Source organism: Egretta garzetta, unplaced genomic scaffold, assembly GCF_000687185.1.
Source record: "Egretta garzetta isolate BGI_Z169 unplaced genomic scaffold, ASM68718v1 scaffold38, whole genome shotgun sequence".
In the NCBI taxonomy this organism is placed as follows: Eukaryota; Metazoa; Chordata; class Aves; order Pelecaniformes; family Ardeidae; genus Egretta; species Egretta garzetta.
The window spans coordinates 3,341,896-3,364,080 of NW_009260667.1; the positions used below are offsets into that span (position 1 = coordinate 3,341,896).

A 22,185-nucleotide genomic window follows, 5' to 3' on the forward strand; every position below is an offset into this window, starting at 1 on the left:
GGGTTTTAAGCTCTCAGACTCAAAATCACTTGGAAATTCTGAAAAAAAAAAAAAGCGCTCTGGTTATTCTGAAAACCTTTTTCAGACCTCCTACTCAAAAAGTCATAGATTTTACACACTCCAAAGTACAATAGTCCTTGCTGTCCCTTCTCCCCTCAGCGTCAGAATGACAATCAGTAAAGGAATTCCAGCTTTCAAAGAATTCTAGGTGTAACTGTAAAATAGGAAGCACTTTGTAGTTGCTTTGAGAAAGGCAAGAAATCTACAGTAAAGTTCAGAAACTTAGCTAGGCTTCCCAGATACCTTGTTTTTAACCAAGCAACTAATTAAAATCCACCACAATGTAACCTTGCTAATTTGGAGCTAATAACATGGAAACCCACAGCAAATTATTGCTGCCTGAAGATTAGCTACAAGTAAACACAATAGAAAAATAAAACCTCTGCATTCCATTCTTTCATTCATTGGAAAAGTGTAATTTAGTTTAAATTCTAAGCATATGTTTATATTTTTGTAGTACACTTCAAAATAAGAAGGAATTTTAATACCCTGAGACTTCATTAAACCTAACCTTTGGCGATTAAGGCATGCTGTGAAGCAAGGAGTGAGTGCTATTTGTGAAATGTATATTGGTGAAATACCAGCTAGTTAAACATTTTGAAACTTTGTAAGCAATAACCATTTTATTATCTGGGTACTTAATCATCACCTTAGTCTCCAAGAGCCTTAATTTAGCTACCTAGAAAAGGAGAAAACATTGTAGTTGTCTGTGTCTGGAGGGACACAAAACTGGCAAACATACCACTGTTTTGAATTCAGACACTTGCCACAGCAGCCAGTCTTCGTTAAGCGTGTACAGGGCTTTACAAGTTATCGCGTCAACAGGTCCTTTGTTTATCCTCTGATTGAGGGTTGTCACTAGCAAATAGAAAGGTTCACCAATTGTCTCCTAGGACATGAAACAAACACAAGGAACATGTTTATTTTTGTAATCATTAAATGGGCACATGAATAACTAGAAAAAAATAAGTGTAACAGAGTTATTTCCTTTTAACTAACTTGTTATCTTGCCATTAGGAAAGAAAATCCCTCCGAGCAGACTTATCTAGTTATTTGTTTAACCTCCATCCTTTGCCTTTTGGTGTGAAAGTCTCATGCAAATAGCAAGGGACAGCTGGAGTGTGTGGCAAGATAGCTCACAGCCCCTTGCTGTGCACGAGCACACTACAGACAAGCTGCTCCTACTCCACCTGGCAGACGCTTCCTAGTTCCACCAAAGAGCGTGTGGGGGGTGAGACGTGCATGTGTTCACACTCAGACTTCAGCTATTTCTTCCTTTTTCAGTCTTGTGGGAAAACAAGCTAACAACTAGTTTCCTTTTGAATTGGCGTCTCCCCTCGTTGTCCCTTAAAAAAAGCCTTGGGAGCAAGGTGGTGGGACATACACTGGCGTATCAGCCAAAGAGGGAATGGAACAGGGGCCTCCCTCTCCTGCCTGAACCCCAGGCTTTGGGAAAGCGCCTGAGAAAGGAAGGATGGATCTTTGTTTCCATGTGACACCATTCCTGCAACCCGGCTAAGACATTTCACTAGCACAGCTCTGTAAAGATGACTGGTGTATCGAGAACAGATCTCTGACAGTTCCTTGGCTCTCTCCTGGGGTTTCAGGAAACTGGTGCCGAGCTGCTGAGCCTCAAACAACTCTGCTGCTGTATTAATGCAAGAACTGATACGAGTGATAGCAACAGTGTGATACCATCACACTGGTAAGAGAGACAGGAAGCATAACCAAGCACTGAAACCCAAGAACGAAGTGCTACCAAGTGGGCTAAACTAAACAAACAGTAAAATGAAAGAAAACACTTATTTCATTTCCACTTGAAGTAGTTTAATTCTTGAAATCTGCAAGGTTTCAATTTGGAGGTTAAAAAGTCTGGAAAGAAGTTTAGTTTCCCAAAAGACGGTATTGCTTAAATTTCCATTACGTGGTAGCTTTCCAACAGCTTGCATAGAAAGGTACAGCTGCATTTTAACAAGGGTGTCAGTCTTTTAGCATGATCACAATACACCTCATGGAGATGAAATAATATCTGAGAAAAGGATATGGCAGAATTGCAAAATTACCCAGATCTCAGCCAGATAAATGGCACAATCATTGCTTACAGACGTGCTCTTTTCCTGCATCCCATTGATGATAGCTAGTTAGATCACCTAAACTAGAAGAGTGCACATTAATAATGATAAATGTTAGACTGAATGCTTTAAACTGATCCCTCTAGCTATTCATATAGAAGACATCAGTTAAAAACATTCTTTGCCTATCTTACATAGTGAAAAGATGTACACGTACCCGAAGAAATCCAGAAAGGCAGACAGACATCCAGTTTGTCAGCAATTTTTCTACCACAGATTCGGTTCGTCTGAGCAGCAGCTTAGGCTGTACATTGCTTGATTGCTCCATCAAGTCCCTTGTCAACACTTCCAAAATATGGGTTAGATAAACTAGCTTAGTTTGTAGTGCAATAGTCAAGAAGGATGCAAACAAGCACCTGTTAAAAAAAAAAAAAGAAAAAAAAAAAAGAAGAATGCTATAATATTTGGAATTTCTCTTCGCAGTCATCTTTAATAAATGAAACACACTTTAGTGTAGTTCATATCCTAAGCTTTCCCTCCTCAGGCACAGAAACTGTCCACTGATCTCTACAAAAATATAAAAAATGCAAGTCCATCTGCTCTTGTGATTATTTTTTAAACACAGAATTTGTGTTTCTAAATTTAATTCTGCAGAGCAACACCTGCTTCAGCTACAGAACATTTCTAAACTGTAGAACTGTTGATCTAACTGCAGGAAGTGTTTACAGTTTTGAAGTGAGTTTTCCTGCTCCTTTGCCTCTTTGTTTACATGTACAAACATTCTGATTTCTCTTTAATGGCTTGTTTTAATGGCAATGTTTTTAGTTCCTCAGTGTGTGCAGATGGAGAAGATGGAAAAATGCTCTCGAGTAATGCAAGCTTGTTTTGCAAGAAGTAGAAATGACATTTGTGTGCTACAATCCACGTTGTTTTTTCCTGCTAATTCTTTGTCTTGAAGATGATAAGCATAATCATACTATACCTGTCTTTCACAGAGAAATTTTTCTGCTTTTCAAGGGTGTGAATGAGAGTAACAAGAAAGTTCTTGTTACAAATTAAAGCATGCAACATGTTGAAGCTTTCATCCTTGCTCGTTTGGTCTCTGCTCTGGAATAGTTAAACAAAAATAAGCAAACTATAGTTGGCTATGATGGATTCTTAATGCTCAGAAAGATGGTAAGCAACATATGGGACAAGACCCTGGCCTCATTCAAATCAGTGGGAATTTTGCATTTGTATCATGGGTCTCAGGATTTTACCACAGATGCATTTGCATTTGTGTACAACAGAGTACACACATGCAGAGCATGGATTTTCTGTCACACACACAAAGTAATGCCAATAGGTAAGTTTGCCCGTCATTTCCCATGACTAGATTCTGTTTGTTTAAATAAGTTGTAATATACATTGGGTAACAGTATCTTACATAGCAAATTCTTTTTATATATAAATCCATGTAATCCTCCTCATAGGGAGAAAGGGAACATATTGAAAATGCAGTCTTGATGTGTTCTAGGACAACACTGAGATAAGGGGTACAATCACTCTTGAAAAAATACTTATTAATGAAGGCATATCACACTGCATCAACTTACCTGTGGCATGTCTTCACTGAAGATGGATGCAAAGCCTCCTGACTAAAATATAAGACAGGTGATATTTATCATTCTTACGTATACCAAGTTTCTAACACATGTACGTTAAACACGCCAAGCATGTTCCTTGGAATAAAATAACGGAAATGCTGGCTTCTAATGAGGCTACAATATATAAACTCTACACAATAACCTCTGCAAAGGTGCTGCCAAGGTTCACTGAAAAGTGAACTCTCAAAGATGACTTGGTATTGACTTCAGTGTTACTGTGTGTGTTACTCTATACTGCTGAGCCACACTAGCACAGCAGTCAACTGAAGTTCCGCAAGGAAAGCCATTTATCACCCTCATCTGGAAATATGCTGGTGTGCGAGGGGTGCTGCAGGCTGCATCCTTCTTGTAGGGCAATGATAGCCTTTGGTATACAGGATTTCTGTAACAGTGGGACACTTGAGTTCATCTGCCTCCATTCATTTCAAGGCACTTTATGAATGTTCACTAATGAACTCTCCAGGAGGTCCATGCTGTCAGTCTCCAGAGAGGCACAGGTGCCACCACACATCCAGTCCTAGCAAAAGCTCATACAACAAATGGAAGCCCCCGGTTCCCAAATACCTTGTCAGTGCCTCTTGTCTGACTTTTACAGCTTGTAAGGTCCCAACACAGCTGCATATTCCCAAAGCAGCACCCTTGAGCAACAATTCACCCTAGTAATGTTTCCTGTCATCTGTTTTATCTGTGATGCTTGGCAGCCCCTAGTTTCCTTATAGAATCCTAGAATCACAGAATGGTTTGGGTTGGAAGGGTTAAAGATCATCTAGTCCAACCCCCCTGCCTTGGGCAGGGACACCTTCCACCAGACCAGGTTGCTCAAAGCACCATCCAACCTGGTCTTGAACAATTCCAGGGATGGGGCATCCACAGCTTCTCTGGGCAACCTGTGCCAGTGCCTCACCACCCTCACCATAAAGAATTTATTCCTTATATCCAATCTAAATCTATCCTCTTTCAGTTTAAAACCATTGTCCCTTGTCCTGTCACTACAGGCCCTGGTAACAAGTCTCTCTCTGACTTTCTTACAAAGCTCCTTTATTTTGAAAGGCCACAGTAAAGTCTCCCTGGAGCTTTCTCTTCTCCAGGCTGAACAACCCCAACTTTCTCAGGCTTTCTTCATAGTACAGGTGTCCCAACCCTCTAACCATTTTCATGGCCCTCCTCTGGAACTGCTCTAAAAGGTTCATGTCTTTCTTGTGCTGGGGAACCCAGAGCTGGACCCAGTGCTCCAGGTGGGGGTCTCATGAGAGCAGAGTAGAGAGGGAGAATCCCCTCCCTCGACCTGCTGGCCACACTTCTTTTTATGCAGCCCAGGGTATGATGGGCTTTCTGGGCTGCAAGCACATATTGCGGGCTCACATCTAATTTTTCATCTACTATCTGATTTTTCATCCCTCCCTTTCCTCATGCCTCCTGTTCTCTTCTTCCCTACCATATTCTTCTTCCTCTTCCTCCACTGGCTATTCCTATTTTCCTGGAACTTCTTCATCACCCTAACACACCTACCAATAAAACACACACACACACACACAGAGTGAAACAACCAGAACCACTTTAAAGTTTAAAAATGCTTGTGAACAAGAAACAAACATGGTAGCATTAAACCAAAAAGTGTGGGAAATTGAGTGAAAACAGGAATAAGAATCCAAATTTAACAAGTAAAGCAAAAATGAGGCTGAACGTAACTAATATTTTAAGAACAGATGTAATATCCATTTAACATCTACAAGCATTAAGCACAAAACAAAAGCTACTGAGCCAGATTAAATGCAGAAAATTAAAGCAGTGGGAAGTGAGAAGCTCAAAATGCAGATGGGGTCCATCACTCAATTTTAGATATCTGACTCCCTCTTTAAGCAACTCATCCCATCCTGAGACAGATGTCTCAGGCAAGTGGGATGAATCACTTTCTTGAGCCACTTGTCTCTGTGCTGACTACAGAAGGTGCTCAGTGAACAGCTTTGATGTCCGTATTTAAACAGCTTAGATTAGATGAGCCAAACCCACCGAACACACTGGAAGGCAGGAAGAGTACAATCCAGACATCATTCAAACACATGAAGTTAGTGAGGGAAGCAGTGGTTTGTCACTTCGACCCTTCTTTCAACCCTTCTGACACTGGGTTTCAATCTACTACCCCATCACCTTTTCTTTCCATCTGTAATATTTGTTTAGTAGAGCACTGCTCTCCTACCACATTCATACTGCACAAGGCATGTTTGAACACTCCCGCAATGTACATGATAAGTACTTAGCAGGAAAAATTGGTACACAAGACATTAACTTGCCTGACACCACATGTCTGTAGAGAGCTAATAGTGGCAAGTTTACCTTCACGGTATCAGTATTTCAAACTGAGACAAAATCTAATTGGAATCATTTCGAGGATGTGCCAGTGGCATGAGGCTTGCCAAAGCAAAACAGGAGCCCTTCCCTTTCTGACCTCACAAAATGCAATAAGAGTGGCAGACTTCGTGCCTTTTTGTCTTTCCTTTTTATTTGCATAAATCAAAGCATTTCCACACAGACAGCTTCTACAGATTGTTACTGTTTTGACAGCGGACTATCACTAGGAAAAGATATATTCCTAAAAATAAAACCACTATTTTAATGCTAATATGCCTGGCAACAAAACAAACTGAAAGGAAAGAGATGCAGAAATTAATGCTTCCTTGGTCCACTGTCTTCAAACCTCCTAGCGACCCCACACAAATTAGACTGGGGGCATGACAGCAGTACCATATTCCCAGTTTCCTTTGGTGTGAGAACTGGACTCAAAGTGTACAAAGATGATGCATATGTAATTGTTAAATATTATCCTGCCTTAGCATCTGGTATTTGGTGTTGTACAAAAAAAGGCCCTGATTCTGCACTATGACGTGTTTATCACAATGAGCTTTTAGTGGCATCACACACGGCAATGAAGTGAAGCAGTGTGCAGATAAGACTGCAGGACTGGACCATAGCAGCGATGAGTAACACGTGAAGACTAGTAGGTAATTCGCATACATACCAGCTATACCCTCCCACACCACAGCACTAACCAAGGGTTTCTACTCACTTGTGTCAGTTACACAGCAAAATATCACCAGCTGAGATCACAGCTTCTGCTAATTAGTAAATACCGGTAAGCATTGGTTAACACCATGATATAATTTTGAAAGCTGTGGCACATGCACTTATCAGCATCATAATGTGCCATATATGCAAAGAAATAGCAAGAGAAGTAAAACATCCAAGAGAAGGCCTCTTTGGTCCTCTGATGCAGTGGCACAAACTTCTCCAAAGAACAATAAAAATATTCACCTCTGAACTGGACAGCACTTAATTTTTTAATGTAATTTTTAACATAATTTTTAACCATTTGACCTGCACTCCTTTGAATCAAGGTCTTACCACTTCTGTCAACAGCTTGGAGTAGAAAGTCAGCATGACCTTAGAGCCATTTCTTCATGCCACAAGTCTAATTAGGAAGTGTCATGTTGTTAGCTATCACGTTAGCTAGCCTGCCTGTTACTTTAATTAGCTATAGCATGGAAAGTGAAAGCATGAGAACAAAAAAAGCAATGGATAAATTATAGCCTAGTTAGGATGGCCTGAAAGGCAAGCAGCTTAGTGAGGCTGGGCAAAAAATAAATGGATGCACACACAACCCTTGAAAATTCAACAATGGTGCTTTACCTACAGCATTTAGGCTTGGTTAAATATAGAAATGTACAGCCTTAAGTGTTCTTTGGTACTTCTTGACTTAAGAAAAGTTTCTTGTGAAAACAATGTGCAAGTACTGTGTAGTATTTACTTTAGTTATTTGATCCTGACCTTTCTAGCTTATTCATTATTAGGCAGGGCTGACAACTGAAATACTTGTAAATATTTACCTCTGGAAAGAAAGTTCTAAGAGCAAAGTGTTTGTAATCAAGGAAGGGAACAGTTCCAAAACTATCCACCACGTCTAATTCATCCATCTGCAGTTCAGCAAATCCTGAAAAAGCACCCACCCAGAGAGTTAGTTTAGTTGACACAAAATCATCTTCACAATTATAACTTGGCCCAAGCAGATGTTCCTTAAAAAACAGTTTTCAGGGAAGAGGAGTTGTTTTTCTAGCTGAAGCTCTTATGAGCAGGAAAGTACCAACCTATTTTTTTCCCCCACTTTTGTTGAAGGAAATTTTACATGCAATCCTATTGGCTGGGTGCTATCTGCTACTGCAGTGCACACCAACATTAGAGGAACTCTGAAACAACACAAAAATATTCCAACAGCTACAAAATTAAATATTTATATAATGTGACCTTCTTGACAGTTTCAGTTCAGAAATTATGCTGTACTTAAGGTCTATAAAGCGCTTCAGACCTACCCTCACGTATTTCCTTCCGAATCTCATATTCCAGCAGTTCAAGTTGCTGACTCTGTTTACGAGTTAACTCTTTGGATTTGTATCTAGTAACTATGAATGCCGCTGAAGAGGAAGAAAAAAAGATTCTGAGTACAGAAACTGCAGAACAGACAATCTCTATGCAAGACATATTTTAATATTAATTTAAGAAACAAAGATTAATATACACTTACACTCTCCAGGAGGATTACTGTTTCTACTGTTGTTAGTGTGCTAGTACCCATGAGCCCTAGTTACCTGGATCTAAACCCCAATATTTAATAAAAACCATTCCTTCTAACAAGGTCTTGGAATTGCCAATCCAACTTTATTGAAAGTTTGGCACACCCTGCTATGTACAACCTGCACAGTGAGGCACAGAATCTAACAACTACTTCTACTACTAGCAACCTACTTAAAGTAGCACTGATTAAACAGGAAAACCAGTTGTTTTGAACAGGAAATCCACTTCCAAATTGTTAACTTCTCTAAAGCTTATTTTGAGAGAGTAAAGGCACGAGATATGGTTCCTGTAAAAAAGCAACACACTTTTTAAAAGGAAACCCAACCAAACAAAAGAACAAACCCCTAAACTTACTACAATAAATGAAACTTTATCAAATATATAACCAGATTCAGAAAAAAGGAGTTCAGAAAATGTTCAGAAAAAAGAAGTGACAAAAAGAGGAGGGGATAACTATTTACCCCCCTCAGTTTAGTAATGACCTACACATTCATGAATGATCCAAATGAGACTGACCAGAAACACCACAAACACTGTCTGAGGATAAGCAGTTTGTTAGGGAACATCTGCCCCAGGGACAGGAGGGGAGCCCAGCTCTGACAGCTGGAAAGGCCCACGTTGTGACACGAGGATGTCAGTCCTATGGCTTGCCTCACTAAATGGTGGTGAATAATCCCAGCAGAACAGCCAAAACTACTGTCTTGGAACATGCTGTAGTCTGACAAAGTGGACGTCACCACCAGACCAGAGTTAACTTTATTGGGAACAGGGGAAAACCACCGGGTTGTTTGTGACAGTCCCAAACATGTATATGTGTATGCATGTATATGTGTTTATGTGTCACGATTATACCCTTCGGCACATCAAAAACTGAAAACACATTATTGTACTTACCTATAATGACACCCACTACAATAGGTAGCAAAATAAGAACATATAAATATATGTGTGATGATGTTGGTTTGACTTCATGCTCAAATCTTCCTAATTTGACCTGAAGAAAAATAAAGGCTGTGTTAACAGAGGTCAGGTATTATATTAGTACTCAAAATTACATTTAATGTATAAAAAAAATGTATTTGAGGCATATGAAAGACCCTGGTTCTTCAGATTATTGGGCAGACAGCAGCAATTTGGGAAAATGTATGTGAACCAACACAAACTTAACTTTAACTTTAACAGAGCAGTGCCAAGAGATAAATGTGGAGGTACTGTGTTTGATGTTTAAGCAGGTTAACAGAGCAGTGCCAAGAGATAAATGTGGAGGTCCTCATGCAGCACCAAATTTTGCCATTGCTCTTGCTGCAAACTAGAGCCCTCAAATGAATGGTAAGATCTGGCCTCCAGCTGGCCAAGTGGCTCACGCACTTCAGAACCACTGCTAAACGTTCTGGTATTTTGAAGCAAGGAAGGCATGTGTTGACAGTCAAAACATTCCTTTGAACTCAGTGTTACTCTGCTGACCAGAAAAGAAAGATAAGACTCACGCTAATAATGAAGGGCACTCCTGAAGGTAAGCTTAAGAACAAATACAACACAATACAAGCACAACAACCCTCAACAGCCACTGGGCTTGTCAAAAGCAGGACAGGCATTAATTCTTAGGAATACACGGAAGCGCTGAAGTCTGCCAGATGCCAAACCAAGGCATTCACCACTGGTAATTATGGCAAAAGAAATTTCACAAAGGAGGATCTCAAAGAGGACTGTGAAAGCACATAAATAAAGGGTAGCTAAGACTATAAACAGACTAGAAGTAAAAATATGCTGTGACACAGGAAAAGAATACCACCAAGAGCCAGGGCTAGAAATGAGCCTGAGATAATTGAAAAGGAGAGTTGAGTTGAAATTATTTTGGGTTACAGCAGGGAAGGCAGAGATCTGGTGATTTCAATCACTGGCTTGTCACAGGAGGTGAGCAGCCAGGGCAGCTGGACACTGCTACATGGACATGAGCAAGCAAAGAAACCCCACAGGGCTGGAAGGACACAGCCTTCATATTTCTGGGGCTACGAAGAACAGAAGACAAAGCAGACCTTTTTCCTCCATCAAACGTATTTTTTTCCTCAGTTGTTTATGTGTTTTCACAGTTCCTATACAAAGTACTTTCGGTCTGAGCCTTACTAGGATCCCATTTGCCTTTTCTAAGGCTGAAACGCATTGGTGGCTGAATATATTAATCATCCCACGACTAATACACCTAACTTTCTCCACTTGTCATGTCCAGCCAAAACACTCCCAAAGCAGAAATTCCTGCTACTCAACCCTGCTTATTGAAAACTGAGGCAAAGCATTCGTTTAATTTTCTGTTCATACTTAGATTATCTTTAATCTTCACCATAACCTTCTTACTCAGTGGGCCCATTTCTTTCCTTATCTTTTATTTACCTTGCTCAAGAATCATGACTAAATAAGGTACACCTGAATTCATCTGATTCCTATTCCTAAATTAATTTAATTCTTCCTGCATGACATTATAAAGCCTCCGCTGGACTGGGAATGCCTCTGAGCTTTATGTCATCAGCAAGTGTTATTAGTCAATGCCTTATTTTTGTGCTCAAGTCACTAGTGATATTAAGTAATATCTGGATGAAAATCAACATTGCCCAGAGTCAGCTCCACGTACACAGCATCCAGGTTGTCTAACCCCTAGTGTCTTCATAATCACCATGTTGATTACTGAATGACTTCCAGGTACATGTGATCTACGGCTTTTTTGTTGCTGAGGAAATCACTCATCTTACCAAATAAAGATATCTAGCATAATCTGCTTTTATTAAAAAGAAGTCGACAATTATCCCATTTTCCATTTACCTCCAGGTCTTTCACGAGTCCCTCATTCAAAATACATCATAAAGCTTTACACAGAGCTAGGATTAAATCAGCAAGCTTCTATTTGCCTAGCTTTTTTTTTTCTTTTAAATACTGGTTTTATATTTGCTGCTCTCCGGTCATACAGTACCTCTCCTGACTCTACAGTTTTATTTAAAATCTTTCCCACTAAGCCTGCAATAACACGTGCCAGTTCTTTCTCAGTGCTGTGATGGGAATGATCCTGTTCCAGTTGTCTTGAGCCCCTTGATCTATCTGAATCTTGCTTCTGTCACAATGGCATTTTCTTCTTTGACACCTCCATTCAGACTGATCATCCTGACCCCACACTCAATATCCTCTTTCTTCCTCAAAACTAAAGCAAGAGACAAGTTTATTCTTGGGCCATACCTATCTTTTACACCCAGCTTATCCTTTCTTCAGAGTAGCCCTACTTCTTCTATGATGAGTTATTTATAAGATTGAAAAACATGTGATGATTTCCTCCTTTTGCATTTTTCTTGATGTTGGAAAAAATAATTTTTAAGGTACCAGAAGTGAAATGTTACATTATAAGTATTGCATTTGATTTGCCTTAGCGAAGCGGTGACCTTTCTATGACAGTCACTCCTATGAAGCTTGCAGGATGAGCATGTGATATCGCAAGGCAACATTAATATTTAAATGCAACACCAATCTCAGAAAGGCTTTTCCATGCTGTAACTGGCTCAGACGGCAGGATCCACAGATGGGGGATCAGTTAACAGTGATAGGAAATTGAGAATAGCTTCGTTAATCTTTACTATGAGCCATATGCCTTGAAGTCAATAGAGTTATTTCAGTTTTATACCACCATACACTGCAATAAGAGTCTGGCATTTTTTTCCCTCATAAATGGTGATGATTGCTTTTTAAAAAATTTGTATCTCCATGTTATTCGTGGAGCAAATATCTTAAGCTGCCATTTAGCTCTGACATCCATGCTAATGTTCGTATATTTGGGGCTGGCTTTGTGCCGTATGTTCACAGCATTTTGGCCTCCCTGGTGCATGCTGAATTTTACCCCCTTTTTCATCCAGAAATGCCTTCTCTTCTGTCTTAGTGGTGATTGCTATGCACTGTTCAAGATCCTTATCTACTTCAGCGGGGGGGAAAAAGTAAATGGGAGGACACAATCCTTTTCCTCGTGGCCACGCTGCAGCAGCAGATTGCTTACAGATCTAAGATGAGGGGCTCTCTGGGAGCCAGTGACGCTTTATCGGTGATGTCTGTGCTGCAGCCAGAGGTCTGACAAGCTACTGCTCTCCTGGAACTCAGCAGCAGTGAGCTCTGATTGGACTGCAAAGCCTACCTCTGACACTACAGCAGAAACCAGAGAGTAAATGAACTCAGAACTGCTAGTGGTACCTAAGCTAGGCAGGCATGCTTAGATGTGAGAAAGATAACTGGACTAACAAGTACCAGGAGAACAAAAAATGCATCCAGTTCCTCCCTCTATAAAAAGCATTCATGACCAGAGCATTAATGCTACATTTTATTACACTTACATAAACATCCAAACATTGTTAAATTGCAACAAAAAGGAATTCTACTTACAAAAACTTTCACTGTGGAGAAGTCAATCTTGTCCGTTCCTTCCCTTTTGAATTTGCACAGTATGGTGCTACGGTCCGGTTTTTTGGTAATATTTTGGACGCTGAACCATATCTTTTTGGTCTGTGTACCATTCATATATGACAGATAAACCTCTACCTCCGTTTTAGAAATATTCAAGTTGTCATTTTCTTTCTAGAGGGAAAAAATGAAGACAATAAACAGTCACTAAATACAGTAAAAAGTAAAATGATCACAACTATTTTAAATAAGGAATTATAGTTTACTACTTTCAAACTTACATATATTTTTAATTCCAGATCAGGATCCAGCTCAGTGTGCAGCTGGTAGTTGATGAACACTGGGTCAGGGTGATAGTGTAATTTGACACATGGTATAAAGGTATTTTCCACTTTTAACATCATATCAACAACTTTACCCTCTGTTGCATGGCTCAGGCTTGGCGTTAAGTAATGATATTCAGATTCATTTCCAGGACACCTAGAGACCTACAAATGCAATAGCAAAGCTGTAACAGTCATTAAGCGCTCAACAGTGGGTACAATTACAAACAGAGGCACTCAAAATCATTTTAACGTCTTCCTGACTTCACACAGATATCTGCTAAATGTCTTCTCTGCGATCAGGGCTGCATGCAGAGCACCTGGGAAAGTTTCTGTGTTGAGCTTGTGTCTACCTTTATGCACATTTATCACACACTCTGCATGCTGCTTTAAGGCAGACTGCACACTGCTAAGGCAGCTATTTCCTGCAGCGAGACAGGAATAGTGACAGTGATTTCTCCTTCCTTCCCCTCAATGCAGGTGATAAGAGAAGAGCAGGATGAGCTCCCTAGCTTAAAACACGATAGAGGGGAGTTGCTACAGTCATCCCATTGGTAATGCCATGGCGTGGTGCTGCTGTTTTCTGGTCTCTGTGCTGCAAGCCCAGGAGGCAACAGGGTACCCACCTCCTCACAGCCTCGGAGGAAGGGTTTCATCACAAAATCAACCCCAGTCTCCCACCCCTTGCTGAGGCAATGGCACCATTTGGGTTCTCAACACAAAGCCAGAGAGAAGCACACCACCCCCTCCTCCAACAGACCCTTATATGGAGGCTGGGGAGACTCAAAATGGATTAATTTGGAGCAAGTCTCTAGAGCACAGAAAAAAGGCTCAGGGAATTATGCACGAGAGTGGCTTATGTGTATCTGTGATCCGGTGCTGAGAATGTGTGCAACTGTAATCCTACAAGTGGTCGTATTTCTTTCAGCAGGGCGACTGATGTGTGCCTGAAATATTGAAAAATACTGAGATCCTCCTGAAACCTTAGGAATAAAACCTAATCCCTTAAGAGACCTCTATTTGGTATTGTAAAGGAGATTAAGACTTACGGTGAGGTTTGATCTCTGGTCATCTGAAATAATCACACTGTCCACCACATTAAAATTTCTACCGATCGGTGTAATCTTGCGACCACCACTGTAAAAAACAAAAGGCGGGGGGAGGGGGAAGGGAGGTTAATATTATCTGTTTTCCCACAGATACGTCCTGCATTAAGGCTTCAGCTGTGAATAAACTACTCATGCATTTTGCTTTGGTAGCAGCCAACATAATAAAGTCAAACTGCAGGACAAGATAATTAGAGCTATACAGCGTACTTCCATTCTTTCCTCATAATGTAATGGTAAATGCTTTTGCTACCGCAAAACCAAATGACTTGATAGCATACACATTGCACACTCCTTTTCAGGGACTCTCCACCTTGTTTTCTATTCATGCGGCCAAAGAACTAGACCGTGATTTAATATTCTGTCTTGAAGACATGGTATTTCACTGCCCCAGAGCAGCCCCGCCTGTGCTTAATTCTTGCCTTCTTCAGGACAAACTGATGGTGCCAGGCACCTCACAGGAAGCATTCTCGGCAGTGTTCAGACCATCTGTCTCGGCACACACAATGGTGCTTGTGTCTGAGGGCTCTGGCTCACAATCTCTGCTGAACGCAGTTGGAGTGGTTTAAGGTATTATTAATTTCCAGCTGTCTGAGCTGCCCTTCACCTGGAGATGTGGGCATGCATCCTAGCTGCTCAGCTGCTAGCCCAACTTATTACCTCAAATCCACACTTGCCAGTGCTTGACGCCAAGATATCAGATCAAGAACGTGGAAGTGGGTAAAAACCATGCAGGCAAAGGGACAGGTGGAAAGCTGTGCTGGAGAGTATCTTAAAACCACCCTGTAAATCTTTCACCAGAGCTGTGAGTCTCCCACAGAACACAGCAGAGGCTTGAAAAGGGCTCTTTTGGCTTTAGGGAACCCAGTCCTAAAGCAAGTCTGCCCGTATCACTGCAGTGACTATTTTCACTTCATTTCCAATTCACTGATACTGTTTCGGAGGTGAAGGGTATATTAGTATCAAGAAATCAAAGTTAATTGGAGTTTGAATTTACGCGTGCTACTCATGTTTTGGATTTAGCTTTAATACGAAGAGACTATTTTTGACTTCTACAAAGGAGACCTGGGGTGGGCAGGAAGGAGTTTACAGAATCCTGCAGAACACATAATCTGTCTTGCAGCTATCATGACGCTATCTGTATGTTAAAGGTTAAATCAGTTCACTGGTGTAAATTCATCCTCCATAACAAGTTACGGCAGTCATCCCAGTCTGGCCATGGAAGGAGGCTGATATTGGCTCAGTGGGACTACATTTTAATAAATACATAGAAAGCATAGAAAGGCAAATTTACCTGATCCAGGAGGTATTTGGTGTGATTCCAAAACATGCTGGCAGTGAAACATAATGTAGGGTCATTGGTGGTGAACATTTTTTCCCATCAGCCTGTATACATACACTTTTGGCCTCTTTACGCGTTGGTGGGAGAGTGAATGTCATTTGTGTATCGTTTAGCACATTTCTAACTTTAACGCTGGAGGAGAAAGGAAACAGTCAGATGCTGAAACACAGATGCCACTTATGCCACGTATTGGTGTTACACAAAGCCTATAACCTAAAGCAAAGGATGGGAAGAGGAACAAATCTCTTTTTGAGCTGCCAGATAGAAGTGGAAAGAGAGAGCAGGGAGTTGAAAAGACAAAGTAGGGGGCATCTTTTGAGTGAAGTTGTTATGTGTCACAATAACCACAGAAGATGGTACAGATACTGGTCTTATGGCCTTGGGATGAGGCTATGTAATACAAAGTGTGATTTTGCTGTGTAAACTGTATACTTTGCTGTGTACTTCTCTGTGCTATCAACACATTAGCTAGTCAGGAATGAGAGCCTTCAGTGTCTGTTTCTTTCTTTCTCTCCTTCTTTGCCTGGTCCTTTCTCCCTTTCTTTCCTTCCTCTCTTTCTCTCCTTCCTCTTTGTCTCTACTTCTTCTTTCTCTCTTCTTTCCCTCTCTCCATGCTTCTCTCCTTTTTTTTGTGTGGTCCCCAAGAAATTCAGGGTTGAATTAAAAATTGAACTGTACCACATGAATACTTTTTCAAGTGCTAGCTATGTAAAATGGGCTTGGTAATCACAGGCAGCCATTGCAGCTGCACCTGAAAATGACTGCTTCATAGTAAGATAGCCTAATTATCCAGGGGGTTACACTGCGCAACCATCAACAGAGAAAAACACACGTTGTTGCATGAGAGATTCACTTCCCAGGCACGGTGTCTGTGCTTTCACAAGCAGAATCCTAGAATAGATGGGGGATATTTTGAAGCAGAGGAGAGTCAAACAAAAGCTGAGCCCTTCCTGTGACCTAACTTCTTGTCGCCTGCTGCAAGGCACAGAGGGCCACAAGTACAGAACTGCTACTGCTGAGAGCTGCCCACCCACCCAGCCATCCCTTGTATTGTACCCAAATATCACATTCATTTCCATCCTTTGGAAATTTAAAGTGGAAGTATAATGAAAGGTGTGCAGAGCATCCCCCCCACCTCTGCTGAGGAGAGGTCCATGACAACTGTTCACACAACTGTATTGCTAGGGCAAAATGGGCATAATTTTCACCATGCAAAGTAAACATTATTATTTTTCAGAGCTTAACTCACATCTCTGGTTTACAGCCAGTGATTCCAGTCAGTATCAGTTTTATGCCTGATGCACGTGTAAAGTTTTCTCCTTTGACTGTTATTTCACTTTTGCCTAATGTAGAAATCCACAGAGGTTCAATGGAATGAATGCTGATATGCTATTAGAAAACAAAGCGAAACAAAATCTGGTTATAAAAAGGCTTGGCAGTTAAACAACAGCTGCGCAACCAACCGCTACTCAGGAATGTGGGTTTTATGGCACAGGGATACATTTTTCTTACTCATTTCAAATCTTGTTAAGCTTGATCCTGGGAAGTACTGTCAATCACAACTTATTTACAAGCTAACTATTTTTACCTGCATATTTTACATTTCAACTTATAACAGAGTTGCCCAAAGGAATCACAGTCTGCCATACTGGAAGGTAAGTATCACAAAAATCCAGCTTGAAATGATACACTTGTATACCGTTGAAGAACTAAAAAACAACGCAAGACAAAACCCATGGTGCTGTCACCATGAGAGATCAGAGAAACAAATGAAAGCATCTCTCAAGACCTGAAAAGGGGAAGCAGGGTCAAATCCTAGAATGAAAAGTCAAGAAAGAGCCCCAGAATTAGCTTTACTAGAAAGTTTTTTCAAAGTCATACATAGAGCTAAAGGTACAACACAACTGTGGGGATTTTTTGGTATCCCATTTTGATGTTAAGAAGTTTTCAAACCTATTTTCCAGCATTTAAGAATAATCCTCGTTTTCTCTGATGATGTTACAGTCTTGCAGAAATGTGACCACTTTTTAAACTGTGCTTTTCTTTGTGTATTTTTATATTTACTTATTCTAAATTACTAACACTACCAAGCAAGAAGAGATATTTTTTTTCCTTAGTGTATGTACTTGATGCATTTGACAGCATCTCATGTTTAATCAGTTTTGCTGCTTCCCCAGTTTTATAATCACACAGACTGTTTCCTCTCTGTGTATCTTTCAGACAACAAACTGAAAACATTCAAAGAAACAGGAAAACATACATGTGAAACCACACACGGTTTGGCACCTTCTCAGGCAAATGATTTCTAGTGTGCTTTTAGATGGCCTATAACACTAGTTTAAATGAGTTTTTAGAGTATTGTGATTATCCTGATTTCTGCTGTGCACGTGTGGACACGTCCACTGGGCAGTTCAGCCTTCCTGACCTTGACAAGTCCTTGCCACAGGGTTTTTCTCCCCACTAATCTTTTCAGGTACCCAGAGCAGCACCAAGCCTTCGGCCTGAGGGGACCACCGGGGGCCACATTGCCATCCACTCACAAACACAGTATTTGCCCATTTCAGAAAGGTCCCCAGCACGTTGTCCCCACATGTTACCATGGCCCGCTGAATGCCAGAGCGCTCCGGAGCAAATGCAATACCTGTCACAACTGATGGAAAGCTGCAACTTGTGCCTTAGGGAAGGGCACGAGAGTGCAAAGGCTGGGGCCAGCGGGCCTGCAGAAGGGCCTCCGAGATGACCTCTGATAAGGATAATGGAGGAGGGCAAAGGAAACCCCTGACAAACAGCCTGAGGGGGAAAATTCACTCCCACCCTGACCTGGGGGTCAGTTTAACCCTTAGTATGCAAGCGGGACAACTGAAGCAGAGGTTAAAGCCAGCGAAGCACCAGGGCTTTTCTCCAGCCGTGTCCCATCCCTCTGCTTGTGCCCAGCCTCCCAAGCGCACCGAGGACAGTCAATATCCTCACACAAAATCCAGAAGCCAAATACTACAGTAAGGAGTAAAACACTGCCTCGGGGCTCTCACCGGTAACCAGCAGGGAGCCCCGAAGCACTGGAATAACACAGTATCACACAAATGCATGGAGATTCCCCCCTCCAGAGCTGCATCAGGGCTGTCAGGCCTGGTGAGGGAAACCCGGGGGTGCGGCAGGACGCTGTGGCGCTTCAGGGCCCTCTGGTCTCTCTGCCAGGCACCGCACACCGCAGTGGTGCCTCAGCTTAGCTTGCCCTGCTTCTTTTCTTACGCCAAGAAGAAATCGCAGGAAGGACGGTTCACTCTGGAAGTTTCAGTCCCTGCTGAAATCATGCCTTCCCTGCGCCTACGCGACACAGGCTCCCTCACCGCGTCCCGCCTCGGGCTCACGGCATCGGCACGGTCACTCACAGCGCTGAGGCAAGCTGGCCTCCGATACTGGAGAGCCTGCTTCCCAGCTTGACCACCGTAGCCCACAACAACTTTCCTCAGCAGCAAAAGAAACCGTTAGTTTCCTCACGGGATGCAGGAGGGACCAAGCGTCCTCGCTGGGCTCTGTGGTGCCCATTTCCCCAGCGCCAGAGAGCCGCTGACCTTCCAGTCACTGCGTGGCAGGGGAGGAGATGCCCGGCAGCAGGAGGGAAGGGAGACAGCAGAGAGGCAGAAGGATATTTATAAAAATCACTAGTTGTGAGGCACGTGATGAGAGCAGCGTAAACACACAGAGACGCCCGCAGGGAAGCGTGAGCCAGGTCCTCAGGTAATGCAAATCAGCACAGCCCTGTCAACTTCAATAGAGCTCCACATTTCTGAGCTGCAGCCCCCTGTCTCCTGGACAGCCTAACGCCTCCCTGGGGCTGCACAAACAGCGGCAGCCACGTCCTCAGAGGTGTGGTTAGCATGGCTGCAGGTCACAGTGAGATATCTGGCAGCAGCCCAGGTTAAGCAGCCTCTGCCACTCCAGGGAGCTCATCCCAGCTCCAACACAGCCCCTCCTGCAATGCTAGCACGGGGTCCTGAGGCCACACGAAGAACTGGATCGGGGAACTGGCCCAGATGAAAAATAACCTGCTGAAAGACAACGGTTATTTCCAGCCAAATCAGTTCCCCAGCCAAGCGTACTCGTGCAACCTCTCCAAGCGTTGCTCTGGCGCAGGGAGGGGGAAAGTACATGCATGGAAACCAGCAGCTGGAGTCAGGAGGAGGGCTGGGGCTGCCACAGAAGAAAAAGTATATTAATCTAAATGCTCGGCTGGGGTTGTGGGAAAACACAAATCCTCTTTCTCAGCTCTCCAGTGTGTTCTCCTTAAAGCACCAGCAGTCAAAGGAGGGTAGGGTTTCAAATGCAATTTCAAGCCCTCTGAATGGATCAATCACTTCTAAATAAACATCTGCCTTTGGATTGCCTCTAGTGCTTTCACTGCCTTGTCCATCACTGTCTTTCCAAGATAAGGCGTGTGGAAGAAAGCCATCTCCCAGGCAATTCCAACTATTTACCAATGTCAAATTAATGCACTTGGAAGCAGAGCAAAGAAGAATTTCCTCTGTTCTTTCACCAGCCGTAATGCTTTATATGCAGACCAAATCCAGAATATTAATGCTCAGAAGCACAAGTATTACAATCCCACTCATCTCTGTGAAAAACAAAATGGATTTTGTGATTTTGTTTAAGAAACCTCAGCTGAACACCTAAGAGGTAATTCCTGTCTTCACAGGTAAAAGTTTGCGTAGTTCTAACAAAACATTTAGAGATAAGAACACAGTTGCTATTTATACCAACTGTGCTATCACTCACAGAAAAGCAGAAACCAAAAAGTGTAGGCAGCAAATCTCTATGTACTTACTCATCAGCCAAATTTCTCTTCACTACTCATTTCTTTCCTAACACCTGCATGCTATAAGCAACCACTGATGGCAAGATCGCTCAGTTTTATGAGAAAATAAAACCATTTTGGCACCATAAAGAATGAAGGGATAACCTCATGGTTAAAGGGCTGGTCTATGAGGCTAATCGCATAGACTATACGCTCACATAAAGTCCATATGATTTCAATAGAGAACTCAACAACCAGATTCGGAAGGTACTTTGACACCAGCAACACCACTTCCGTTCCAGTGATCCAGCTTGAGTGGGATGGATGGAGAGAGTAGCTCCATCTCCAGTTTTGTCTACAGCCTGGAAGCAAGGAAAATCCTTCTGGAAGTGTGAACCAGGGATTTACTAACACCCAGGGATTTCAGTTCCTGGATGCATCCTCTAGCCTCTTGTCTGTTATGCAGAAACTGGGTGGCACAGCCTCCCCTTCCTTCTGCTCCCCTGGCAGCTACGTTTCAGGAGAAACTGTGGTCTGGCTGCATAAAATGAGAAAGAGGTTTGAGACTCTGAAACCTAGTTTTACAGAGTTGTCTGTGACAGCAAAACTCAAACATGCATTTAAGTCTAGGTAAGACATTAAGCCCGAGATGTTCTCCTTTGGTTTTTTTTTTTTTTGGTGGTGGTGAGCTTACACGTCCCAGCCCTCAGCACGCTGGTTCCTGTGGAATGCCTAAACACAGCATACGGGGACATTGGCATTTAAAGCAATATTGTAAATACTGCATCTAGAGGCATGCACACGACTATTGCAGTGTTCACTGTCTCAATGCCTGGATCTGAAACACAAATCTTGTTAGTACTTTTAGGCACCAACAAAGCACTAAGAAAAATCAGTATCAATTCAAGTTCTGCATTACCTTTCTAAGTAAACAACTGCCTCCTCATCCATATCTCTATTCTTCCTGCAAAGTCCTCTCATTCTAAATAAATTTCTCCCCCAACCCACAGAATCTCAATAATGCCAATCTTAAAATGCTAACTAACCTCTGTTTTCTGTGCAGTGGCAGTCCCCTTGGAAGCAGTTGCATCACAACTATCCTGAAAAAAAAAATAAAAAATCAGCATTTCTCCATGTTAGAACAGGGAAGAGACAGATTGCTCTGAAACGTAAAAAATACAAGGAAAAGGCATCACAGGGGATTCCGGTCCTCCCCAATAAACTTCACCTGGCAGGTGGTGGCAGGAGAGACACGCGTCCATTTACAGCTGGCACACTCACCCTTGTGTATACATCGTGAGCAGCTGGCAACACAGAAAACAGTTTTTGTAAGACACGGGAACTCAATCTAGATGCAGCCATGAATGTGAAATTTGAAGTGACAGAAAAAAGCACAAACCCAAGAGAACAACCTGGCAAACATGTAATGAAATGCATAAAACACATAACCTGTGTTTACCCTCTAAGCCTATTGTTCTGTTGTGCATATTCTGAGGGCAAATTTAATATGAAATACAATCTGTGCTGAGATGCTGAGAGTCATAGATTTCCAAAAAGCATGAAGCAGACGGAACACTTTGGGTTTCATTTTGCTGTGGTTTTCTCCAGTACATAAGTGGCCAGATAGTACTTTTTAACCAGAAAAGGGCAAAAAACCATCGCTGATTCTTTCACAGCTTGCCTGAACTTCTGTTCTGTGTGTGTAGTGCTAGCAAGGTATTGCCTTCACCTACCAAAAAATACGCCTGCTGGAGACTAGTTTGTCCCTGTCTTGCTTTGCAATGCATCTATCAGCA

General features: G+C 42.1%; 1 protein-coding gene across 1 annotated transcript in view; it reads right to left on the reverse strand.

The window, feature by feature from the left end:
- PLXNC1 (plexin C1) overlaps positions 1-22,185 on the reverse strand; it is a 150,816-nt gene that overhangs the window by 21,565 nt on the left and 107,066 nt on the right. The window contains exons 10-23 of the mRNA XM_035901002.1: positions 21,618-21,693; positions 21,436-21,489; positions 16,847-16,986; positions 15,550-15,729; positions 14,199-14,286; positions 13,108-13,314; positions 12,809-13,000; positions 9,296-9,395; positions 8,140-8,241; positions 7,660-7,763; positions 3,728-3,769; positions 3,115-3,239; positions 2,350-2,548; positions 803-949 (exon numbers count right to left, since the gene is read on the reverse strand). Of these exons, the coding sequence (XP_035756895.1) occupies positions 803-949; positions 2,350-2,548; positions 3,115-3,239; positions 3,728-3,769; positions 7,660-7,763; positions 8,140-8,241; positions 9,296-9,395; positions 12,809-13,000; positions 13,108-13,314; positions 14,199-14,286; positions 15,550-15,729; positions 16,847-16,986; positions 21,436-21,489; positions 21,618-21,693 (1,756 nt within the window). The remainder of the gene's footprint in view (positions 1-802; positions 950-2,349; positions 2,549-3,114; positions 3,240-3,727; positions 3,770-7,659; positions 7,764-8,139; positions 8,242-9,295; positions 9,396-12,808; positions 13,001-13,107; positions 13,315-14,198; positions 14,287-15,549; positions 15,730-16,846; positions 16,987-21,435; positions 21,490-21,617; positions 21,694-22,185) is intronic.